The 22,037-nt window shown below is 42.8% G+C and overlaps 1 protein-coding gene across 5 annotated transcripts in view; it reads right to left on the bottom strand.

Moving 5' to 3' along the window:
* Nucleotides 1–22,037, bottom strand: part of slc12a5a (solute carrier family 12 member 5a) — a 152,714-nt gene that overhangs the window by 37,087 nt on the left and 93,590 nt on the right. For all 5 annotated transcript variants that reach the window (XR_005075449.1, XM_037100737.1, XM_037100739.1 and 2 more), the window contains 2 exons: nt 10,517–10,617; nt 9,850–9,987 (listed from right to left, as the gene is read on the bottom strand). Coding sequence is in view for 4 of the 5 variants with exons in the window: in XM_037100737.1 (XP_036956632.1) it covers nt 9,850–9,987; nt 10,517–10,617 (239 nt within the window). In the remaining variant the exon portion in view is untranslated. The remainder of the gene's footprint in view (nt 1–9,849; nt 9,988–10,516; nt 10,618–22,037) is intronic.

Here is a 22,037-nt window from a genome sequence, read left to right on the forward strand (position 1 = left end):
TTCAAGAGGATGATGGCTCTGTAAGTCCTTTGAAGGTGGGTGATTCTAATTAAAATGGATCTCTGAAACAACAACTTTGTTTTAAAGTCAAAAAGGTGACGCGTTCCGTTATTTGGCTGAATCTGTTGCATAAATCATTTCAACAGATGAAAGCAGAGAAAGAGAACTAGTTGCAGTCATGATACCGATTTCCTAGACAGTTAATTTTGATCGTAAAATAGAAAAGATAAACCTAAGGCTTTATAAATTCAAACAGTACAATGAGGTTAGAAGGCAGGATCCAAAAAAAGATAACATCTTTGCATCTTTAGCCCCTGATTGTTTCATATATATATATATATATCTGTAGACTTGGAAAAGGGCAGGCATCTGAAAATAATGATCATGGATTTTACTAATCGGCCCTAAAATGTGTGTAAATACTGTTCAGTATTACAGCACAAAGGTGTTTACGCCCCACAACACTCCACAGGAGAGCAACATAACCAAAGTAGGCAATAACCCTCTCCAGACTGCAAAATGTCATTTTCCCCGCCTGCTCTCCCACACAATGGAGAACCACAATCAAGCAGGCCTCGTATGTTGGCTGCTGTGCGAGTGTCTGCGGCAGCTCACAGCTGAGTGATAAATTATAATCCAGATTCAACAATAGGCGGGCTTTGAAACACAGTGTTTGTCTGCTAGAAATCCTGGGTGTTACATAAGATGTACAGACACAGATAATAGATAGTGAGAGGGCTTACACCGAGTCAGAGAACCTGAACATGATAAAACACCTCTGTGGGGTTGGTAAACAGCCACCAAGATGAAAATATCTGGTGGATCTAATGGATGCTTCTAATGACTCTATATTGAGAAAATGCCTAAAACAGATGAAACTCTTGTGCACGTATTGATTCAAGGACCCTATTGGGGGGAAAAGGCCGACCGTTTATTGAAAGCGTCGCTTTTCTATTTTCATTCAATTGGTGTTTCATTTGTGGACGAGGATTGCAGTCCCGACCAGCGCCTGCTCTAAAACACACACGCACACACAGGCAGAAAGAGTGTCTGTTTAATGGGCTGGGAGCCGGCAGAGTGATTTCCCTGGAGAGTGGGCCACCGCGAGCAGAGGCAACACTCACTGCTGCAGAGCCACAGGTAGGCCAGTGTGGCACCACTGAACTAGGATGGAACAGCTGCACCCTGACCCCCCTGGGAAGCGCAGTCAGCCCGCTGAATGGATGGCTCAGGTGTGCTAGATGCACAACAGGACCTTTTGATACATCTGCCGTGGCACCTACTTCAGATTCAGCTGCCTCCTGCTGCCCTACCACACACCACTAGCCCCTCACCAGGCTAAGTCTCTCCAGCCTCTCCATCCATCAGGAGCCACTGAGATCCGCAAGCGCACTGATGTCGTGTTTCGAAATCTAGAAGTTTAAGCTCTCCTGATGAAAGAGTTCTTGTGGTTGTTATAACTGTCCTCTCAGTGTAGACAATGTGAGTTTGTTGTACTGTTGCAGATCTTCTAACGCCACCTATTTATTTTGCATTAAGCACAAATGATCTGACATGATCCCCATCATGCCAGCATTTCTCTCTATCTGTAGAGAATGCCACAAACAAAAAAGAATCACTTTATCCATTAGAATCTATCTTTATTCAAGACATATACAGATAGTTAGATAGAGCTAGCAGTGGCAGCAATTACTTGTGATCATTAACACAATATAAATATCCAATTTTTAATATCAGATATTGTGAATATTGCAAAATTGCGACACCCCTAGTTCATTGGCAACCTCTAACCAAACCTTAACCTGAGAGAAATAATACTCACATGAGGTGATACAACCGGGTTTTGCTTATTTGTTATAAAGATGTTATATACAACATTCAATAACATCTAGCCATTTCAACAATACAGCCTGTAAAGTTGTGCAGGTTACTTACACCAAACCAGCTCTGAGTCAAGTTGAAGACTTTTAGCAGCATGTAACTCATGTGCACTAACATGCACACAGCCAGCCCAGCCACCAAAACAAAGAACAGCGAGGTTTGATGACAACACACACATAGGAGGAGTGGCTTCATTCTCTGGTCAGGATGCTATTACATCTAACTAATAGTTGTTTGCTGCTATACTCATCTCATACATAGTTATCTCATGCATAGAACCTTTAAAGACTTGTTTTTTATTCCTTCCTAAAAAATATTTTATACCCATCTTGAAGACTGTCGTTTCAAACTGTATATTATTTGGCATAAACTGTATTGATAATTATTTCCCCCTCCTTCTCTTCTCTCATACCCCCACAGTTACATTCTGACCCTTCTGTGGACATCTCCTGAACTGCTGAGGCTAGCAAAGGTAGCACTTTCTCCCTGCTACGCATCAGAGTTTGGAGGAGAGAAGGGTTAAGAGGTGGAAGGTGAAAACAACTTCACATCCTCGGCAACAGTAGCTGCAGGGGGACCTGAAATGAAAGAGGGCAGAGGAGTAGGGGGGAGGAATGGGGGGAGGCTACATACATCTGAGAGAAGTTGCAAGGAGAGGAAAGGAAACGTCCAGGCCCTCGGGCTCTGGGACACCCTGCCAACCTGCTTAGGCTGGCAGAACCAGTGTCGTCTTCTAAATCACTTCTTACAGGATTCTTTAAAAATCCTCCCCAGCAGGACCAGAATCTACCGCACATCGAAAGCCCTCTGGTCCAATGCTTATTAATTCCTTATCAGAGCTGCATCTGTCGTTGGAGGCCAGCTGATCACAATATGCAAAGTTTGTTGTGGGATCACATTACTGAGCTCAACATCATGAAATGCTTGATCGATTGAATTACACCAATACTTTATCAGTACATACGATCATGAATTAATTTTTCAAACGTTCGTACACCAATGTAAAACAATTTATACCACATTTCTGTTGGATTTCTGTTTTTTGAATGGGTAAGAGCTGGGTAAGAGGGAGGGAATCCAGGAGGGAGGAGAGGAGGATAAGACAGAGGACATGAGACAAGGAGAACAAACAAAACCTAAGGAGAGCACGGAAACAAAACAGAGGAGATGGGAGGAGGGAGAGGAGGAGGAAAGAGATATGAGGAAAGAAAAGGAAAGGAGAGGAAGGGATGAAACAAGAGAGGAGGGTATAGAAAAGGAGATTTATGGAGAGAAGGAGGAAAAGGGGAGGAAATAAAGAAATGAGAGAGCAAGGAAAGGGGAAGGGAAGAGGAAACAGTAGAAGAGGAGAGGAGAGGAAACGAGAGGGGAGCACACTAAGTTTTGGAGGCAGAGACGGAGGCATGAAGTGGAGCAGATGAGGGAGGGAGGGTGAGGAGAGGGGGGAGGCTAATGACAGAGAGGGAGGCAGACTGGGAGCTTATAACGCCATCGCCACGCTCTGCTGGCCAAACAGGAGCTGATAGGGCAAATGTGTTTCTGCTCAGGTGTGCTGAATTATTAAACAGACAGCGAGAGGAGAGGCCAGCGAGCACCAGCCTCCATGACCGGCTGCGGATGAACCAGTCACTCAGCGGTCAACGCTGCATGTGTGTGTGAAAGTGTTATCCACTGGTTATCTGTAAAACACCGACAGTTAACGCGCTCTGCGGTGCCGAGGGCTCGCCGCCTCGAAATAGCGGCTACATGTGTTACTAGAATATTCTAGGTTTAAAAGACTCCACAAAGCCTCATGTGTTCCCCCCAGCTGTGAAACCTCCATCCAGCGGCACGCTTACATTTAAAGCTGAAAGTCTCCTTATCTACTAATGCACATGTGCTGCTCAACACAAGCTACACGGAGTCGCTTGCTCCCTGAAATTCAGGTCAGCAGCATTGAAAATGTATTCTACACGGCAAAAAGCTGTCTACAAATGAGCAAAATAGTGTTTTATCGAGAGAGATGTATCAAATATGTATTGGAATGTTTTTCAGTGTTATCCCAGATGATTTGTTAAGGGTCTGTTTAGGGTCTCCCTGTTTGTGTAACATTATGTCTGATAACATGTCGACTGACAAACGCCCCATGTAACTGCTCCAGATTGCTCTTCATCATGGATGACACTGGCTGACGGCTCGTTTTGGGACAACATGCTCCAAAGCATTACAATCAACTGGAAGTGATGTTTCTTATAATATATAACTATATCGCTGGCAGAGATTTCATCATGATACGGTGTTGTAAACATCTCGGTTTTGCTTAACTTAGCACAACTGAGTTTGACAGTGGAATGGAAAATGTGCTTGACAGAACTAGTCATAATACGTATTAAATGATACATTTTAATAAACCAGGTATTAAATAGCTATTTATTCCAACAGTCATCACTGTTATAAAGTGTTTGGTCGGTAACTCATGTCTCTCTTCCCTCTGCTCATGCAGTAAACAAGAAGAGAAATGTTCTGCCCACTCACAAACTCTGGGGACACTTTATAACTAGCAGCATTAATTAATAGTAAATTGAGATTTAAGTAAACTTTAGTTAATGGTAATTTCACTGTTAACAAAAAATAAAATGCTGTATAAATCATTTATTAAGCTGTTGCTGACTGTAAAGTTCCAACTGATGTTTATACACCTTTGTAAATGTTATCAAATACTTAATAATTCTTTTATAAACATGATCTGCATTTGCATTAATATGTTTAAAACATTTGACTTTTGCTCAGACAAAACAAGACAGTTAAAAATGTCACTACTTCGAGGAGTAATTGTTCACTTTGTTCTGGCATTTCGCTGATTAAAAGATTGATAATGAAATCTGTTGCTGCTTAACACTGTAGCCCATTAGCCTGCAGGACAAAATATGAGCTCAGCGATTCGTGTTAACTCTGCTGTGAACTAATGTGCACCCCGGCTGTAATATATAACATGAACTGACATTAATCAGGGTACATCCTTCAGAAGGATGCTTATAGGAATACTGATCTGATGCATCGGTCTAATGAAAGAGAGAGGGAGCCATGGGGACAGGAGGGCGAGGTCAAAGATAAGAGCGTGGATTATAAAACACCTTGAGGAGAAACATTTATGTGAGGGAACATTAGCGCCGTAAAAAGCAGCGACGAAGAGCGTATGGAATGATGTTCCTGTAATTCTTGGCAAGAGCACTCGAGTAGAAAATTACCTAAATAAAAGCAAAGAGACTCACGGTTTGTGTTGGGTTTGGTTCGGCCAATTCAGAAGACATTATAAAGCAAATACTATCTTATATGATATGCTGGATTTGATGAGACAAACAAAAGCATCATGAGGTTACTGTTAATGGACCATTTATGGCATTGTCACAGAGATTACAGGTTAAGCAGCCACATCAAGGCAATGACTTCATAAAATCAACCTTTTATCATCTACGATAAACAGGAAGAAGTAAAAAGTTGAACATCCAGACAAGATTTAAGAAGGGTGGCGAGTTCATTAGATGACAGCAGCAGATTCAGGCTGCCAGATTTCTAATAAGACCCAGGGGAACTAAACATATCATTAGTTACTGAATAAAACCAGACCAAAACAATGAGCTAAAATTCTGCAAAGACCTTAGGGGAACGGCAGCGTCAGGTGATGATTCTTTGTGGGTTTTTACAAGCAACCACTTTCACATACAGGTAGTCATTAAACTCCCCCCGCTGATATGAAATATTTATTCTACAGCCACTTAAAATGGCGTTTTAACGCACCGCCTTGCTTTAAGTAAAACACTTAAAGATGCTGTTCAAATAAACTCGCCTTGTTAAGGCAGATTTCAAACGACCGAGGTTGGGGAGGAGAAAATTGCCGGCAGATTATCTGTGACTGGTTTCCATCGTAACCTGCGTGACCTCCAGTCGGCTCCCTCATGTCACGCAACAACCAAATCTCTAATCTTGGCTTTCACGCTGCGACAAAAGAAAGCCCGCTGCCTCGCTCTCTCCTCCTCCTCCTCCTCCTCCTCTCTCACAACTCACTCCCTCACTCAAGGGAGCAATGATGAAGGAGATGGAGAGCGAGGAAGGGGAGAGATGGAGCAGAGAGAGAAACACAGAAGGAAGGCAGTAGGGAAAGAGAGAGAGAGAGAGATAGATAGATAGAGAGAGAGAGATAGAGAGGGGTCACTGTGTGAGCGATAAAACGCCACAGGCTGCCTTAATGAAAAGCCTCTCATGGCGATGGAGAGATTGCCTGTGGAATGGGCTACTGATTGGAGAAGCAGCAGCTTGGTGTAGCGTTCGGACTAATTAAAGTATTGAAGGGGTTGGGGTGACAGGGGGAAGATTAGACCTGCTCCTAGGGTTAGGAGAGCAGAGGAGAGTCAGACAAATACACCTTACATCTGGGACAACGGGGAGGGGAGGGATAATGGGGGTATATACCACGAGCAAACAGATCCACAGTGAGGACAAATTGAACACTGTTGAACTCCCATGTGGACACTTGAAGCTGCTACCCGTTTTATTTGGACATAACAGAAAGTCACTCTAAAGCCTTAAAGGTTACATGTCTTTCTAGAAACACAGCCACTATTGCGTTTCATAGTCTGTAGTCTGTTTTTATGAGGAATATCTCCTTGGAGGAAACAAGTGGAAACTGTTCACAGCGAGGTCTGAGGATTATTGTGATAAACAGAGAAATTGTTTGTGGAAAGAGAGGTTGCTGTTGATGTTTTCAAAAGTCTTTTGCCGTGCTGGAGGCACAAAACTCAAAACACAGATATCTAAAAAGCATGGCTACATATCATAAGAAGTGAGTGAAAAAAATACTGTAGTAGGATTTTCTCTGCTCATCAGGGAGAACTGATCTTTTAAAAAATAATCGTTACTGTATTTTGAATTTTGAGTTTTGTGCTCAAATGGATTGATGTGTGCTATCATTGCTGTCTGTCAAATGCTTCCATAGACCCACGAAGCTCCTCTACTCTATCTTGGGACTTGAATTGAGACTTGACTTGACATTTGACACACAAAAACCATAAACGTCATGGTTTGGGTTTTTTGTGAATCAATTGTTTTATTTCGTAGTTTACATCAGAATGTGTCATGTTTCACGCTGCTCCACCTCCTCTCTTTGTTTTCCTGCCCTTTATCTGTGAACAAGCTTCCTGCCACTGATTTCTGCATTTGGGTCCTCTTTCAATACATGCGACAATGAACGTCAACCTGCTGGCCGCATAGAGGGAAAGTCAGGTGATCACCATGGTCATATTAACTTCATCATCTGGGATCATGACAGTTTGCACAAAATGTTTTAGCGATCCGGCCACTTGTATTTGTGCAATTTTAGTCTTGTCTTAAGTGGTCGACGGACATTACCGTCCAATCTGGATGTCACCCACACTGCTAGTGTGGCTAAAAAAACCATCACTGAAGTCATGTTAGTGTCAAAACATAATAATTCTGCATATTTTAAATGGTTCAATACACAATTTTTCAAGGTACTGATACAGGTATCCAGTATAGGGTAGACTTGATCGAGTGCTAACAACTGAACCGTCTCCGTGACAAAAGAGCACACTCTGTCTGCTTGATGAGATGCAGCTTAAATCCCTAATTAGAAAAAACAATATTTTTCCATTAAATGCAATTTAACGGTTTGTTCGCTCATGCTGTTTTTCTCTCGGCACACTAAGTGTAAGAGAGACACACATGTGGAAATCAATGCAGTCATGACTTTCGACTGTACCTATAGTCCTTATCTCTGCTGTCAGGACCTACTGTTTATCTGCTGGACTCATCTGGAGTCACAGTGGGGGAAACTGACAGTATCTCAGACAGGTGCGCTGCCATCCAAGGTCATCATCAGTGATTCATTTCAAGGTGAGTAACAAGAAGAAAAAGTGAAACAGACGGGGTCAAAGGTCACAGAAGAGCTGTCAACCTGTCACTGCTGCAGCCTCTCACGATGTCTAAACTGTGTTTTTTTTAAATCTTATTTTGTATTTTACCTCACATGGTCTGAGTGTGGAGTTATAGAGTTTGAAAAGTCAGTGTGAAATGTTAAGATTGGCACCAGTCGGTCGCTGTCATTTAAGATGACTCTCTTGCAATATCTTCATCATCATTATCAGCATCTCCTCTCATTTCAGCTTCGCCATGCCACGTCTCGCCTTGCTGCTACAACCACCAGCCATTTCCCACAGGATTAATAATGTAGCTGCCGGTCTGTCTATCAAGTGCTAAGCAGAAAAAAAATAAAAAAATAAAGTCTGGGAAGTAAACTCCTTCCTGATGGCTTCTCAACAGACAACAGCAGAAAATACCAGGGGATGATGTGGAAGGAACTCATTAGTGAGTGGCATTTAAGATGCAATCCAGTAACACGAACGGGGGATTTATAATATCAACAGAGAATGATTGACAACTTCTAAACTGGTGCGTTTTTTTTCCCTTCCTTTCCACTGAGTGTGTTAACAAAACAATCAAAAACTCTGCTATTAGGGATGCATGATGTAATCTGACAGAAAGTGCAAATTTATATTTAGTGACACTTAGTGACCGTCCCCTGGCAACAATCATAGCAGGCCTTCATCGTCAGGTGAGCAAGTTGTCCAGGGTGCAAGTGTTAAGCCACGGTGATTCATCTCTGCACACTGTGTCATACTGAGTAAGAGCCTGTTTAGTCATTTGATTTATAGGGAATCATTTGTCACAGCTAAAATCCTGCCCCCTTCTGTGCAGACAGCTTAAACTATCGTTACAATATTATTATTTATATAGTCGCGAGTAAGTCTGTTCTTTATCAAACTGCTGCAACACATAACTCCTCTGGAAAGCCACAGCTGATAACAGTAAGCTGCTTTTGAACACCTTGTAAAGTGTATATTTAAAGATTTGTACAAACAGATGATAAACACCTCGGCAGTTATAATGACTCATAGGAATTATGATACACAACGACCCCAGAAAATCTATTAGTGCTTTAGTGTTCACCACAGCTAATCCTTTGCCTTTTTTTTATTGATTTACAGTGGAAATAGAAGGATTTCACTCAGACTGTACATCTTCATGTATCAAGAATGGGCTGTTTGTCACTATACAAGACACAAATCCCCATAGTTGTATATTATATTTGGTCAGAAGGTCATGTCAGTTTAAAAAAGATTAAGCTGATGATTAGGATTAAAAGCAGCAGACTTTAAGATGATCACAGCCGACAGCATTTTTCGAACCATCCAACCCGAACTGCTCCAGAGAGGACGGGGGAGGGATCCTGGATGGGAGATATGCTAATCTGGTTTGGGTTTTTACGGCTGCTCCTGCCTATCCGGTCACAGGGAAATAAAGTGGACAAATCGGACTCAGGCTGGCAAAGCAATGGGAAATCAGAGACTGTAGTGCCCACATCTGTACAGAGACCTGTCTCTGCCACAACATCCTGGATCAAGCTGTTGCACCCGACGGGTAGACCGTGCTTTGAGCTGACAGAGGGCAGGACGAGGAGAGGTGGACGCTGAGTTCACATCATTGATGTTTGGTGCTCAAAAAGAATCAAAGTGGATGAACAGTGTTCACCTCACGACCAACTTTCAATTTGAGGATGCAGAACACATCATCCTGACAAATAAATCACCCTGAAGCCAGAATTTTGGATCATTATGAGTATTTAAGAGATAAAGAAAATAAAAATTATAACTTTTTTTTACTGATCAACATGATTTCATTGCACTTCTAAGTTGCATGTATAACGCTTATGATCATTTTGATAGCCCATTTTAAGTAAAGAGATATACTTTCTCTGTATGTGATTACCAATATTATCCACGGTTACAGCCAAACACATGATTAATGTACCAAAATCTAATAAAATGTGTCCAATTGTACTGTCTCCACAATGCAGCAGATGCCAAGGCATGCTGTATCATATGGATTTATTCGTACGTGGATTTTGTTTCATACCTTGACGGGTTTCTTGCGCGATGACTCGGCCTCATTGTTCTCAGCCTCCTCGTGCTCCTTGCTACCTTGGGGCAGGTTGGAGTAGTTGGCCAGGCTGCTGAGAAGAGATGACACCATGGGGCTGGTGTCCATCTCCTCCTGCAGAGGGACAGACACACACAGGAAGGCTGGAGTCAGTGCCTTCATCAGGGATTTTGAAGGAAGAGATGAGCAAAATTCACGGCTATTGAGACTTGAGACTAACCCTTATATTCATATTGCGCTGCACATGGTGAGTGTTGATACAGTGTGTTACCATCTCAGTTACTGTGCTACACCTTTTTTTTTTTTTTTTGCAAATTTGCAAAGCCTGGTACAAAAAAAAACAAAAAACACAAGGTGCTTCAACAATAAATAGCTAATTTTCTGGTTTTGTTTTCTTCATCCCACTGAGAGAGCACAGTGTAAACACACTTGTGCAGACTGGTGGCAAATTGCCTCACTGAAGTTCTTTTCTGTAGCAGTGTGCGGTTTGCTTGCATTAACCTGAAGCTCCCACGTGCCCTTCACCCAGTAATTACCCTCATTAATCGATGTCTCAGACCCTATTCAATCATTGAATTGTGAGTACGAGTGTATCCTGCTTCTCACGATCATGCCGGATTGTGTGCAGAGTAACCGAGCGTACCTCAAACAAGGCCATGTTCTTGCCGTCATACTGCTGGCTCTTCTCTGTGGCAGCATCACTGCTGTTGATGAAGGGGCTGCTCTCCTTGGGGTTACTGTCGCCTGGGAAAAAAAAAAAAAGACACACACTTTTAGACTGAACTGAAAGACCACAAAGAAAGGATCATTCGGAAGCCATGAGACATGAGCTCCTTCATGTCAGAGTAACCTTTTTTTTGTGTACTAAAAAACAACCCCTCAAAAAGAGACAGGCTTTTATTTATCAATCAATTTACTGTCCAAGCCAAGAAAGACACACAGACAGAAAACTCGAATCAGAGGACGCGTGCCAGGAGAGGAGGGGAGGCTCGTCGTCTCCACAAAGCGCCCGCAGTCAGAAATGCAGAGAAACAGAGCCATAACTAATGGAGTGTGCATTCACAATATGTGCAGCGCTATATATTCCATATGGCCACGGGAGGAACACAAACTGGAACATCTCAATCAGTTCTTTCTCTATGCTGACAAACAACGACATCACAAGTTTGAAGGCTAACGCAGGAGGAATAATAAGAGATGTTCAAACACTCGGCAGCTTTCTACTCTCAAAACACTGAACAGTGGAAACAGTGTGATGTTATCTAGGTGACAGCTTGCTGTAGGCATCATGACTCCACCGAGAAGCATCTGTCTGCGAGTTCACAGTCTAAGGCACGAGGCGAATCTTCAAAATAGATAAATCGTCAAGACAAACAGGGCCAGCGTCCATCTCTGGGGAGACATATTGACCCAACTCTCTCTAAGATCATTGACGAGCTCATTGATTTCCGATTGAGGTTTGAAAATAGATTGCAAACAACACCGGACAATGACCGATCCATTGTTGCTGTGATCCAATCACACCATGTGTGGCTAAACACAAAATGTCTTATTTTTCGCTCCACGTCACCCCTGGGTCTTTGTTATGCTAAATACTTAAGGAGTTAGAGGAATAAAGGCGACCATAAGAATGACAGGAGAGAACGAGCCGACCTCCTTTAATCATTTTGTTTGTTGTGTATGATCCACAGGAAGTCCGAATTTTCAGAAGTCATTTTGTCTTCATTATCGAGGGTAAATAAATGTTGTAAATTTTGGACCCTTTGAAATCTTTAGGCTGTTTATGTCAGAGAACAGTGAAATGGATATAATTTCCTTTACCTAACTCACAGGTCCACTTTGCGAGAAAGTGAATTGTTTAGCCTCACTTCCAACTTGTCACATACAGACGCTTTGAGATGACGACAGACCCGACCTACAATCCCAAACTGTCAGTATTTGCCGACTTTGTGACAAGACTTTATTACAAAGCGGATCTTTAAAGTATGAGCAGAACCATTGAAAGTTATCAAACTGGGCAAAGTGTGAGGGATCACAAGGGATAACAGCTACTATAGTTTCATTCCACAGTGAATAACCCAATGTGGGTGATGAGTAAATAAAGAATGATACAGATATGTATGTATGGCCACAACTAGAAGAAGCTGTATCAAATGCTTGGTTTAATAATCAAATATGTGCCAGTGTTATTTAACACCTCACTGTTCTGAGCTTTAGCTGTGATTAGCCTTTGTGCTTGAACTGTTTCCTGACCTGACATTTGGCTCTTATCATATGTCAGGAAAAACAGTTAAATCCAGAATCATTCATTTCACCAGTGAAGGTGGCGAAGGAGCGTTTGGTCTCATTCGTGCCTTCCCCTTCGAGCATCTCTTGAGGGAGACAGCAGATTGCTCTCCCTCTGGCTCTCGGTCCTGTCTTGGACCGAGCGCCACAAGGCAGAGTTATTTATAGCCGGGATGCAGCAGCCATGTGCCATGACGTCGGGGCACCGCTAGCAGCCGGCGCACTGTTCTACAGAGACAGAGCAATAGGGCCACTCAGACGGGGACGCTGAGAAAAGGGGCTGTGCGTGAAGATTTGGGGCAAGAAAAGAGCACGAAGAAGGATGACAGACGCAGACAGGGGAGATGTTAATATACAGAGATTGAAAGAAAGAGAATGAGCGTGCAGATGAGAAGATGGGGAGAGACAAAGATAGATGGGGTGAGAGCCAACAGTGACAGGAGAGAGAGAAAGATATGAGCTCAGACAGACAAAGAGGAGGCAGAAACGGGAACCTGCGGAGGGAGAGTGCCCCTCTCTCTCTCTCTCTCTCTCTCTCTCTCTCTCTCTCTCTCTCCACCTCTCTGCAGGTTCTCCGGCTGTAAAATGTAAAAGCTTTTGATGCATTTAAGGTTCAGCTCACTTTGACCTGCGGGTTAAAAACACACAGGACGGTTAAAAGCGAAGCCGGAGCGCAGGGTTTTCAGAACACGTGGATTATTTAGTTGTTTGTTTTTAACCAATGTTTTACCTTTTGAGACCGTGTGAGGATGATACGAGCTGCACTCTGTGTGGCCAGATGAGACAAAGGACAGTGAACTCAGACGGACACGTGAACTCCAAGGGAAAGGTACAAGTACTAATGTATGTGCACGGAAAAACACAAAACACTGAAATGACTCACTTAAAGCTACTTGCTACAGTTACTACAGTTGTATTGAGCCATTATCTGACTCATTGTCCTAGAAAATGACATAAAATGTACGCAGACTTTATATAAAGCTGAAACAGTTCATCGATAATTTGATATGCTGATGAACAGAAAATTATCACAAATGGTTTTGAAGAAAATTGAACTTTTGCTCCTTTGGGACAGTTTTTTTTGGACAAAACCAGCAACTTAGGGGAGTCATTTCTGGAATGACTAAATGAAAGTCAAGGTACAGATTATTCTATAATGAAAATCTCTTTTACTTTTTGCAGCCTGACATGTATGCACACTATAGCATTCAGATATATACTCATTTGCATTTGAGTAGTAAACTGAAACTTAACAACTTGTAAACCGATCAATAAATAGTAAAGTGTGTATATTACACTGTAGTAGGAGGCTTAGTGGTGTTGACGGTGAGGTCATGCGTCCGACACTGTAGTTACTTACCATAAGCTTTTTACTTCTGGTACTAAACACGTCGGCCTCTCTGCTCTCTATACTTGCTGTGCTGTGCACCTAAATCACTGTGACAGGCGCACAACTGATGAATGAGCAAGTCAGCCAATCTACCCACATCTTCAGCCTCCACTGCTTCACAAAAAAAAAAAGCCCCCAATGTGATGCCTCACGGTTTGCGAGATATGAAAAACTACACCTACGTGTGTCATCGATGCTGCAAACTGATTTCCTCGGAGTCTGATGTCTCAATTTACAACTTACTATAGATCACCCTTTGGAGTGTTTATCGAATGGTTAATGATCTCAAGGATCAAAGTGGATACACAGATCAACTTACTCTCTTTCACACACAGCGCATTTCTTAAAGGATCAAAAGGATAAGCGATGCAAGTGAGAATACACACACACACACACACACACACACACACACACACACACACAAACTGTTGTATATCTGAAGGGCTAATACCCCGAGAGAACTACTCTATCCTATCACTTATCTCTCCACGGCCCATTTCTCCTCATCTTCTAATAATTAAAACTCCATCATCAAAGGAATGATGGATCCTCCCTTTCTGGAAAAATGACAGTGCCTGAAAGAGTGTTATTTTTTTTTTTTTTTTTGGTTGCTCTGACCGCATCCCCCAAGCAGCTTATCCTCCTTCAATCTGATGGGATCCGTCCAACAATGGCTCTCACTATCAAAGCCTCTCCCTATCTATGGTCAAAATCCACAGCTTTACTGCTAGCTGAGCATGCGATCGTCTTCCAAATCCTCTCCCAAACAAAAAAACACTGAATCTCGACACTCTTCTCTCATTTTCTTATCCCAGACATTTCACTGGAGAAGTTTATCGTAAATATACCGTAACTCATACTTGATGCTCTTTGTGGTTTAGAACTCTGTCGCTGTCATGCCAAGCAAGGCGAGTCATTTATTGTGCTACTTCACTGTTTTCTTGATTCTCATTCAGAATTAAATGCAACAGTGCCTTTGTTGGTAGCATGGGAAGGAAAAAAAAAACACTAAGATTTTCAATGCCGTCAGTGTGCACAACAAGCATCCATCCACAGGGCATTCTGACACTGACAGAGAAGCTCTATCAAATGTAACTAGCAATTCTGATAATCAACTGATCATTTCTGAAGACAACAAATGTCAAACATATTGTTGTAGAAGCTTTTCAGTCGGGAGGCTTTCTCTGTTTGCAGTGTCGGCTGGAGAAAACACGATATCTGAAGATTATACTTTTGGTTCTCCAGGAAGTACTGATGATGTATTGCACTGCTGGTCATGCCCATAATTCATGCAAGGTACAGTATCCTGGGGTTTAGGGATAACGTGCTTACACGCACAGTGTACTTCCTGTGAGCCAGCAGCAACTTCAGTTTATTTTGGCGTTTTTGAATTCCCAGTTATGTAGACAAAACAATGAACTTCTTCTATTTTCTAAACTTTGCAGCGCTAAATGTTATGTGTAATAAAAAGAAAATTATTTCATTTTAAGAGTTAAATTTACACACAAAACAGCTTCGACAGTACTGGCTAAGTTCTGCAGCTGGATTTACAACAACCAGAATATAGATCCTGCGTGCACGAGCCGTACTTAACATGTAAAATATAAGTATGAGCGTGCACCGTGTTTGTGATGATGGAAATATGTGAGTACTGTCCCACTAGTGTATTCCTCACATGTAGTCTCTGCTTCCTACTGTCTGTGAGGATGAGCTGCACCAGGAGTCCACTTCCAGTGTTTGAGTACAAATACAAACTTTTACTATAAATGAGTGGAGGCCTGCTCCACCGCTCTCACTCGGACAATTCACAGCTTTCCGGCGGATCTTTGAACAGAGCCCACAGAGGACTACTTGGTGAGAGCTATTTGACTTTGTTTTATTGATCCTGCTCGCAACGGTGGTGAGGTGGTGACAGTATCAGTTATTGTTCTCTGTCTCTCTCTCTCCCTGCTCGGTGTCACGCTGCCATATCTGGTCTTTGTCTCTGCGGACTCACTTCAAGGGGAAAAGCCAAAGAGCTGGATGTTGATTCTTGAGGAGCTGACTCAACAGAGACTCAGGGACCACTTGTTGGTTTGGTGCTTGTGTGTGTGTGAACACAGTTTATATGTGATGGTGCATATGCTTGGCTCGGGCCCCAGTAACGGTGTTATGCCGCAGCAGAATACCGGCTGTGGCCAATTAATCTTAGTCTGAGCAGAGATGGCTGGATTTCAGCCATTTTGTATGAAAATAGGACCACGTGAAATATGATAACTGCTCCACTGCCGCTGACAAATGAGGCTTTTTATATGCATCCAAAATGTACTCACAGCTACTTCATGTATGAAGGCAAATATAGACTATCCTTTTGGCTGTTAGTCAGACTCACAGCGGAGTGAACAGTGAGTTCATGTGGCTGTTTGGAGACATTTAATTTGCATCCAGAGAGACACGCTTCATCCGGCGGAAGAGTGAGGAATTTAAATGGAATTAGTGGGATGGAAACAAACAATTAAAACAAGACAGAGTTGGATTTTCTGGCTGCGTTCCCCGGCATTGTTCCTTGGTGCATCGCCAAATCCAAGCAGGTCATGAGTTCACCCACTGATTCTCTTGTCACCACAGTAATACATTAATTCATGACTGGCAGTCAATGGCAGAGGGATCACTCCCTCTCCTCTCTGTCTATTACATGTATATACAGAGAGGAGAGGGAGAGAGAGAGGGGAGGATTGGATATTGGGTGGAGTCAGGTGAAGGATTAAGGTCACTTTAATCTAAATTCCAGTCAAATCAGGATTGACAGGAATTTAACCCAAACAGATCCATGTGCAAGTCTGGAAAAATATGAATCTGTCTAAAATTGACCCACATGTAAGAGGTCTCAGTTATAAGGTGGTTTAATATTAAACAGATCACAGGAGGGCACAGGAGGACGTGTTGAACTTTAGAGCTCCCATACAGAATAATTTGTATCAGTATAGTTGAAGTCAATGTCACTATATTAAAGGTAAACTATGTAGTTCTGTGGAAGTAGTTCTTAATCAGAAGAGAAAGATCTTCAGTGACTGTTTTTTTATGCCACCCTGCCACCTTTCTAACTCCAAACAGTATTCTGGGGACCTTATTTTCCTCAACTTGTTTATTCTGTTACGGAAAAATAATTCTGAGTTTGTATTATTACCTCAATATTACAAATAAAAAAATTCCACATTTTCCAAAAATACATAATGCTCCTTTAAATTGCCATCAGTTTTCTATCCACAATTTGTCTTGGAGTTACTAGGACAAGAAAGAATTTCATAAAATTATTAAGAGATGTGATCGCATCATCACGACTCGATAAAGGTCAGAAGATGACAAATAATGACATAACATCATTGTGCGGTCGTAGACCCAAAAATTGTCTCAACCTTTCAGACTGATTGAAAATGAATGCAACACGAAGTCAGACTCCTCAATTGGTTCAATTTCTAGACAAACATATATTTGCACATTTTTGCCACATTATACACAAGCATTGATTATGCTCTCCTTCAGACATCTATTTATGAAGAGGTAGGAGGACAAGAAGTACCTGTTGGTTTGTATTTTAAATACTGCATTTACAAGTGATTTACAGAAAGCGCAAACATAATGTACAGAGGAGAAAATAGCAACAGCATATGGTTACATGCCCACATCTGCCCCCACACGTCGTCATAAATAGATATTCTCTCACTCTCCTCCTTCCTATCATGGCTGCAGCACCACATCAGAGACACAACAGCCTTGTATAACGGGATCTCATGCTCTGCATTTTCTCCCACTCTCCCCTTTCCAACTCTCTTTCTTCTTATTTTTCTCTCCCGCTGCTTTCATCCATGATGTGGTTTTATGCTTATATGTATATACGGAACCTGCAAGCGTGGATACCTTTGTGGAAAAATCCCCTTTTTTTCCCTGAGTGGTGCTGCAGGACGGGACCTGTGCGCTGATCAGTATTCAGCCTGGTGCTTCAGTGCTGTATGAATTTTAATGCAGCCTTGCCTCACAGGGTACGACTTTGACACAGTCCCTTCTCCTCAGCTCCTCAACATCTCCAGCAGAGATCCCCGAACCTGATTGGCTCATGCGCTGACGGCAGCTGATTGGCTGAGAGCGGAGGGAGGCAGGAGGATGCCTGTGCATGTACATGAGAGTGTACAGCGGCTCTTGGCATGTTGACCGCGGCCTCCGCACATGTCACCGTCTGATGTCTGATGATGAATGGGTGGGTTTGGACCAATTCCCCCTCGCTGCCGCTGCCTCGCCTCTAGCTGTGCACGTCAGGATTAATTTTTGTTTAATGGCAGGCCCCTGCAACGGCTTCCCAGCAGCACCCTCTCTATCTGACATCAGCCACGGAAGGTGATTGTAGCAGGGTGAGACTGACAGACGAATAACACTAAGCCATCCCTCGCCGCCTTTATTCGTTCACCTCCGCTACTGACGGCCGACAGGAGGAACTTCTCGACGGAGGAAGATACACATCTATGTTTCTGGGTGGTGACAACTGCCAGACTCAACTATGATATGATGCAGAGAAAGACAGATTGAGAATTTTGTTAGGAGTTTTTTTTTCCCATAAACTCTTATCGTTCTATGACAGAATTCAATTTATTCCTCCGCTTCTGTTTTCACATTATCATGGAATACAGTTCAATAATCTCAAGCGCTAATATTTGACAGATACGAATCTCCTTTAGTTCGACACAAAAACACATCAGTGGCCTTCCTAAAGCGTCTTGGATTTCTACACATCAGATAAGAGGCAAGAGAGGGCTGGCAGATAGTTGCTGCTACACTGTAAAAGTCATTTTGGATAATATATTTATGGCCTCAACAATGCCCTTGAGATAAACTTTAGATGGGTTTATCAATCAGACTGTCGGTCCCTCCCCCACTTTGACCATTTGATGAGGGAAGCACTCAGCCCATCAACAACTGAATTCATATTTTATTTACTGTTTCTTCTAGAAAGACACAAGAATTCACCATCATTGGCCAAAGATAATGCAGTAATGGTCTTTCTAGTGAATATGGGGATATAACATTACAGGGGTTCTATGTGACACCTTCATTTGCCAATTAATCGGTTACTTGTTTTATCTTTAAATCCAAAAGTAATGAGAAATTAGTTAAAAAGGCTAAAAAATAAGAAAACAAGCAGTGATCCTTACACTGCAGAAGGCAAATGCTTTTAAAACAATGACTGAAATTGATTATCACAACAGCTGTTGAATTGCTTTCTAGTGATTGATTATTCATGTCAGTTTTAAGTCATTTTACATTCAGGGAAAATAATCCAGTTCTCTCCTCTCAAAAGCTCACATTTCACACCCAAATTTTCTGGCACGCTGGTAAACCAAAACCCTTCAGCTCTCCGCAGTCACAACTCGGCTCGTACGCCTGTCCACAAGCATTTTCAACACGTTCACTTGAAAGGGAAAGTGTCAGGCAGGCAGCGGGCCGCCTGGTATGAGGTGCGGCGAATGACTAGCCATGTAAAGCCGGTAACACTGAGCCCCGGTGGAGCCTGGTTATCAGGCTCCCTCAGGTTGCGGGCTGGCTGTGGGAGAACGCCCTGTGTCATGTCAGTCAGCTGCTTCGCCTGCTGCATGCATAGAGACTGCCCGTGGTAGTAACTCCAGCTAGCTGCCGACTGCCGCTGTAATTGGTGAGCCATGGAGCCTCACAGGGATGCAGGGATGAAGGGAAGACATGAAAAAAAGGAAAGAATCGCGTGGGCGGAGGTGAGCGAGTGAGCGTAGCGGGGAGGGAGAAGGACTGAGTGGGAAGAGAGGTGAGGTTGGGTAGGATTATACACTGGTGAGGTAATTGGTTGAGGAGCAAAGGTGTCCCACACCTGCTATCTTTTACTTTTTTAAGAACAGCGAAAGCCAGAAGAAAGACTCAGGGGCCAAGACGCAGGTGGGAGGGAGGGAGGTGACAGGATGGGAGAAACGATAGCAGCTTGGAGATTGACATATTTTCATGAGGTCGTGGATTAAAAATTCACCCCAACTTATCACATGCCAGGAAACCAATTTAACTGGGAAACATAATTTCCCTTCTCGCTGCTCTGGTGCCAGGTCCGGACGACGAGCCAAGCACTATCACACTTTTATTACATTTGGCACATTTTTTTTTTTGGACAAGGGGCTCCTATAAGAGGGTTCAGCAGCCTGTGACAGGCCGACTGAGAGCTATCTTGGCTGCATCAGGATACGAAAGAGAGAGAGAGAGAGCGAGAGAGACAGAGAGAGAGAGAGAGAGGGGGAGGGTTGGTGGAGGGAGCAGGGTTGGCGATCCAATCACCTGCAGCAAAGTCTTATAGGTTGCAGGGATGGTTTATGCGATGGCGAGGTCTGATCGAAGGTGACAGGGCTATCATCTCACCAGGCCAGCCGCCTTCTGGCTCTCTGATGGAACGCTGGAGGTGAGAATCCAGGTGCAAATTAACAACCAAGTATTTTCTCTGCTGACCAGAGCCGCCTCCCGGCTGTGGCCACGTTCCCCATCTCTCCACGCCTTGACTTCCAAGTCAGAGAGAAAGCAATCTAGCCGAAGCCCAGAGGACAACAGGAGAGAGGAGGCACGTCCTCTCTCCCTCTCTCAGCACCTTTCCTCATGTATTTCTTTCTCCAGTCTTCTCCTCCACAGGGTGTGATACCACATCCCCATGGTCTCCTCTATCCCACACCGCTCTCCACATTCTCCTTCTACTTTCTGCCCTTTTTCTCACCCTGCAAGTTTTCTCTCTTCCAGGAAAACAACAAAGTCAACAGGCAGGGCTGTGGACAAAGACGAGTCAACAAAGTAAGAGATGGAATGAAAGCCTGCTAGTTAAAATGATGACAATCAAGAGAGGACAAAAAAATAGTGACAAATAAAAATTTATTTCATTATGTATTGGTCAGGGTTGAGAAGTACGTCCTGTATGGGGGCATGACCGAAGGTTTTACAAAAAAAAGAAAGATTAGAAAGTGTCTATATGAATTACTACATGAAATTATGTATTAATATTGATACATTATTACTGTTATTATCATTAATTTAATCTTTTTTTACTGTTAGAGCTGAAGGTTGTGGTAGACCTACTGTATACTTAAAAATTATAACATCAATTCAAAAATGGGATGCTTGATGTAAATCACAAGAGTGCATCACTTTTCTCCATCGAATAAAACATCAAAATGTTTACTATTGTGACTCTCCATAGGGCAGTGCATCCTGGGAGATACAACTCATGAAATCCAGAACTGTGAGGGACTGTTTCACTTAGAAGTAAATGAGATGAGTTTTTAAGTGCAGTATCTTTTACGGCTCATTCCCCACTGCTGCCAGTTAAAGGGGTTAAAAGCACCATAATGTTAATTTCCTAAGTCTACACCGTCTTGGTTTATGCAGAACATAATCATCGAGCTGGCTGGTTAATGTAATGGAAATCCACCGTGGAGCAGCATGAGACTTTTTCTGTGTTTACTGGACCCACTTCTGGTTCACAGGTCGACTTGCCTACTGGGAAAACTTCCACAACCCCAGATGGTTTGTCTGCTTTACTGGCCTGGTAAATCTCTTACTATTCCAACTGCTCAAAAATTAAAACACGCAGGCACACAGATATGGTACCTCAGCTGTCTCTCAAGATAAGTTTTTCTAATATTCTTACGACTGACCGTCAGCTGCTGGCTTGAACTCAAAACATCCTTTATATATCTGCATGATACACCGCAATTATGACTTCGGCGTTGACTTTTCTGCAAACTGAGCAGCATCACACCACTTCACGTGAAGAGACAGTGAGAGAGACTTATTACGTAACATGGCCAAAAATATCTTCAGTGGAACATTTTACCATCCTCTCTGAAAGTCAAGGCAAGCTGGCATGGTGGGGTGAAAAGGCTGAGGGGGATAAATCTACATCAGACTAATTTGCAAGGAACTAACAGCATAAATTCAGCTGATTTGCAAGGCAACAACATCAGCGGTCATAAAACTCATGCAACCAACTCAATCACAGTTCAGGCCTATGATGAAAAACAACTTCAACTTGCACCCTGACTATTACGTCCTCATCCACAGTATGTTATGTCCGTTCAGCTTTCCCATGTTGCCTGTCAGCAGCATACGTTTCTGTTTGTGGCCACTGGGGGGCACCAAAAATATATCATGTTGACATTTTATCACGGTATAAAAAATGATCTGGCTAACGTTAAAACTCTGAAAGATGATCCAAGAGGTCCATTTGAAGTAAGGTTAAAAGGACAGGATTTTACAACTCTAGACAGCAAAGTCATCGCAGCAGCTACTATTTCATGTTCTGCTCTGACGGCCGTGAGGTAACGACAGCATCCCCATCGCAAAGTAATCCACCAGCAGTGTGTGCTTGCATGTGTTAGATTGGACGTTGCCAGGTAACTTGGCACTGTGTTGCAGAAAAAGCTACGTCTGCACCCCCACTGTGTTGACTGACTGTCCAATA

The sequence above is a fragment of the Acanthopagrus latus genome, chromosome 6, assembly GCF_904848185.1.
Source record: "Acanthopagrus latus isolate v.2019 chromosome 6, fAcaLat1.1, whole genome shotgun sequence".
In the NCBI taxonomy this organism is placed as follows: Eukaryota; Metazoa; Chordata; class Actinopteri; order Spariformes; family Sparidae; genus Acanthopagrus; species Acanthopagrus latus.